The sequence below is a fragment of the Oratosquilla oratoria genome, chromosome 32, assembly GCF_046742065.1.
Source record: "Oratosquilla oratoria isolate Oo_2021 chromosome 32, ASM4674206v1, whole genome shotgun sequence".
Classification (NCBI taxonomy): Eukaryota; Metazoa; Arthropoda; class Malacostraca; order Stomatopoda; family Squillidae; genus Oratosquilla; species Oratosquilla oratoria.
The window spans coordinates 28,323,048-28,328,047 of NC_134808.1; the positions used below are offsets into that span (position 1 = coordinate 28,323,048).

The window sequence follows — 5,000 nt, forward strand, 5'->3', positions numbered from 1 at the left end:
GAGACGAGGTGGGGGAGAGGAAGGAGATGAGGAGGGGGAGAGGAAGGAGAAGGAAGAGGAAGAAAAGAAATGGGAGGGGAGGAGTAGGAGCAGGAGGAGGAGGTGGAGGAGAAGGAGGAGAAAGAGGAAAAGGAAGAAGAGAAAGGGGGGAGGAGGTGAAGGAGGAGGAAGGGGAAGAGGAGGGGAAAGGAGAAGAGGAGAGGAGGAAAAGAAGGAAGGAGAAGAGGAGGGGAGGAAGAGGAGGAGGAAGAAGGAGAAGAGAAGGGGAGGAGGAGGCGGAAGAGGAGGAGGAGGAGGCGGGGGAGCGGGAGGAGAAAAAAGGAGGGAGAGGAAGAGGAGGAGGAGGAAGAAGAGGAGGAGGAGGAGGAGAAGGAGGCGGAAGAGGTGGTGGAGGAGGAGGCAGCAGAGGAGGAGGAGGAGGAGGAGGAGGGGGGAGTAAAAGAGATGCACCGGTGGGTCATGTTGTTTTGTCAACAAGCGTTTCATAGCCGATAATATAATCGTATCTGGCCCACGTGTATGTACGTATGTGTGCATGTATGTATGAGTGTATCCATGTATATATGTATGTATGTATGCGTATATGTATGTGCGTATGTATGTATGTACGTATGTATGCATGTATGTGTATATGTACGTACGTACGTATGTATGTATGCATGTATGTATTTACGCACGCATGTTCATATGTATGTATATGTACCGACGCACATACGCTATGAGTATATATGTATGTATGTATACACGTATGTATGTATGCATGTGCATACGTGTGTACGTATGTATGTATTCATATATGCACGCTATAAGTATATATATATGTATACACGTGTGCATATATGTACGCACGTATGCATGCCTTTTGTTACTGTTATAAAACCCAATTAGTTCATCAAGCAAGCGATGACGTCGAGGTGGGTGGCGGGAGAGCGGAGGGTCCTCCTCCTCTCTCGACGGGATTCCCGGGCCTTCGGAGCAGCGACGGAGGAAAGCGTCATCGACACGGGGGCGCCACTGAGGTGATTAAAATCGCCCGGCGGCAGTCAGGGTCGAAAGGGAGAATCGATGAGGAGATACAGGTCCTGTTCACACTAGCGGTTTGAACCGCGGCGGCTCAAATATAGTGTAAGTAAATGAAGGCGTTCACACACAACCGCACAGTTTTTCTTTGACGATGCGGTACCGCCGCGGTTTCCGTGCGGTTCTAACCGCTAGTGTGAACAGGGCCGCACCCTCTTCCCTTCAGAGTAGCAAATCACGAATGGATCTGTGTTGTGTGATGTCTTTCATATCTCTTTTTTCATTTTATTCTATCTAATTTCTATTCTATTTTAATTCATTCTGTTTTATCTTATTTTATTATTTCTAATATATAATTCTATAACTAAATCATTCAGTCGTTGCTGTACAAATCAACTCATGTATTACTTATAAGTGAAACAAATATACACTAACACGCGTTCTATATTATCTTTCAAGTTACCGCTTCTAGTGCATTCCTAGAGCATCTACACCCTAGACAACAATTCCTTACTTATATCAGGGGCGACCCTGGCCTTGAACGAGACCATCACAGACCGCGACCCCCAACTATGTAATAGAATCACCTGACGACAGTATATACTAGGTGGGTTGTGTACACGGCGCATGCACACATATATATATACACAAATGCACACACATAGCGATATACACATGTGTATAGAGATACATAGCCCATGTACACATACGCATGCCCACGGTGCCTGTACACACACACACACACACACACGAGGGACATGTACTTGTATATATATATATATATATATATATATATATATACATACATACATATACATATATGTATATATATACGTATATACACACACATACAGTATATATGCAGAAAAACCACTAGGAAAATGAGACCGAGCGCTTTCGTCTATTCAGAAAATGTCTGAATAGACGAAAGCGCTCGGTCGCCTGTTATTTTCCCAGTGGTTTTTCTGCATACTAGAATCACGCGTTCAAGTGATTTTTTCTGCATATATATATATATATATATATATATATATATATATATATATACATATATATATATATATATATATATATATATATATATATATATATGGTACATCTAAGTGTGTGCGTGTGCGCGCGTGTATGTCTGTGTGGGTGTGAAGGAGTCTTCAAATGTGAAAATATGTTGTGAATTCCCCAAAGGAAGACTTGATACGTGGGCGCTATTACGTGTGTGTACGCTTCTCCTCCTCCTTTGTCCTTCCTCCTCTGTGTGCACGTGTGTGCGTGTGTGTGTGTATTTGTGCGTGTGTGTGTACGCGTGTGTATATATGTTTGTGCGTACGTGCGTGTATGTGTGTGTGTACGCGCGCGTGTGTACGTGTATGCGCGCGTATGTACGTGTATGCGCGTGTATGTGTGTGTATGTGGTGTATGCGTGTATAAAAAGAAACATAGTAAGGAGAAAGACAGACAAAGTATCAAATCAAATCAACATCATGCAGCGTTACTATCCTTGATGGGAATATCTAGAGAGGGAACTAGAGAGAGAGAGAATGAGTGAGCACTAGAAACCTAAATGTGACCAGCATTCTATTGTGACTGGAGAGCAGCATTCAGTCATAAATGTGTTGTGTAACCCTGGTCCATAGGGGTGATACTAAAGTCGCCAACTTATGTAGCTTTTATGTAAGTATAAATTATACATTCAAGTGTGTGTGTGTGTGTGTGTGTGTGTGTGTGTGTGTGTGTGTGTTTCTGGAAAGCCCCGCCATCGCCCGTGGCTGGGGAAGACCCAGCAGCCTAGTGCGGGTTCACTACTTCAAGGGAACTTTCCAAGCCGCCGTTTCTGTGTTGTCAGGGTTCGACCCTAACCACTGGTATAAATATTTGCTTCCACACACACACAGTGCAAAGAGAATGTAACATTCTAATGTAACTGTATTAGAAGTAAAGATGTATTTTACATTAAATTGTATTAAATACTCATAGACTGCATGATTAGATTTACATGTGTGTGTGTGTATGTGTGTGTGTTTGTGTGTGTGTTTGTTGAGTAATACCGATTTGGAGCAGTTGGAATATATATCTAAAGTCAAAACGCTTTGAAAGGCTACAATCTTCATTGACAATTTTACAGATTTAATTTATTTGTTAACTTATTTATCCATTTGTTTACTTATTTATTTATTTTGGCTCTTTTTCGGTCGAAGCTACGGGAACTAGACAACAACAGAAGTATATCTTAGTAATGTCGTCTGCATTTGCCAGGTATCCATTTACACATTTGTGGCTTATTATATAATGACATTACTTGCATTAGACATTACAAAAATACATTAAAATAAATGTATGTAATATTGAATTTTATCAATTTGGTTACTGCAAACGCAGGAAATATAGATTGTCGTTCATAGACAGACTGACCGAAAAAAGTTCAGTTATTTAATCTATACCCATCACCTTCAATATATTTGATATTTCTACTCATGTATATTCAAATGTCATTTTTCATTGCGTTAATTCTTCATTGGCGGTTTTAGAATTCCCCGTATATAGATTTTAATTCAAGATTTTTTTTCACCGTTATGACGTCATCGCTTCCTATTAGAAAAATATCGCAAGTTTCCCAATTACAATCCTTTCTTTACCACTTTTTACATCTACAATATCAAAATTATTATAATTTCTTAAAATTACTATTGATAATTGTGTCACTAATCCTATGACTAATTGTTTCTGAAGTTCTCATCAAAGGGAATTCCCGTATCGTTATGAATTCCCATTTCGCTACATTCTTCGTTTTCCACACGTCCCAGCTACCTCAAGTCGCTTAATCTTTGACAAACCTCCTCCACAGTAAAATATAAAACAAATTAATATTAATTTGTCTACTTTTGTAAATTTCTTGTGATGGGATTGCAGAGCCTGTTTGTGTGTATGCGTGTGTGTGTGTGTGCGTGTTTGTGTGTGACTGTATTCGTGCTGCATGTGTGCGTATATATATATAAATATACGCCTACATGTGTACAAAATAACAATAAAATAATATGCATCTTGTCCGCGCAGGCGCGCGACATGACGCAATGAATTCACGAATTATAAATCAAACTTACCCCAATTCTACCACCATAGCCACTTTCCTGTTGATTCACCGGGTGGATGCTCTCTCTCTCTGTTCATTTATTTTCCTCTTCAAAATATTGTTTTTCACCCCCGAGGATAACGTCAATTGAGAAAGTTTTAACTTCTTCTGACAGACGCTGCGCCTAGACTGTGACGCAGAGTTGCGAGGTGTCCAGGCTGGCGCGGGGCAATTCCGTAACTGGCAAAGGAATAGTCACACGACTCGCAATGACGTCATTGTCGTCTGTAGCCACTCGAGCTTTTTATCGCCCAGGTTTATTCTGGTAATCAGATTACAAACTCACTGCTATCCTATTATCTTAAAAAAAGAACACATTCTCATGTCATTCTGCGTCGAGAAGATGAGATACTGTGATACGAAATATGTATATATATTTTTGTTTTGGAATGTGAGGACATTGAATGGCTGATCTTTATGCGACATTGTACCTTTTTTGTGATTGCACCATCATATAAACTCCCAAGAAATCGCGCTTCCATAACTGAAGACATTTATAATCTCCCCCCTTGGATGTGCACATGCCCGAGTGTATGATTCACCACTGTCTTGGATCACGAGCTGGACTCGTGATCGACAGTCAAATCGCTCCAGACATGAGAGCTTCACTATTCACGTGACTTGATCAACGGATAATACTGTGACCTTAAACATATCATACAAACAATTCTTCTTACCCATACTAATACTATATATATTATTAATAATAATAATAATGGTAATAATAATGCATACATACATACATACATACATACATACATATATATATATATATATATATATATATATATATATATATATATATATATATATATGTCAACGGCTTTTCCCCCTTTCAAGGGAGGTAGCCAAA

The 5,000-nt window shown here is 39.9% G+C and overlaps 1 protein-coding gene across 1 annotated transcript in view; it reads right to left on the reverse strand.

Annotated features, from left to right (window-relative positions):
• LOC143041819 (uncharacterized) overlaps nt 1–4,342 on the reverse strand; it is a 37,705-nt gene extending 33,363 nt beyond the window's left edge. The window contains exon 1 of the mRNA XM_076213895.1: nt 4,119–4,342. Coding sequence (XP_076070010.1) covers nt 4,119–4,135 — 17 coding nt within the window. The 5' untranslated portion in view covers nt 4,136–4,342. The remainder of the gene's footprint in view (nt 1–4,118) is intronic.
• Between the last annotated feature and the right edge of the window lie 658 nt (nt 4,343–5,000).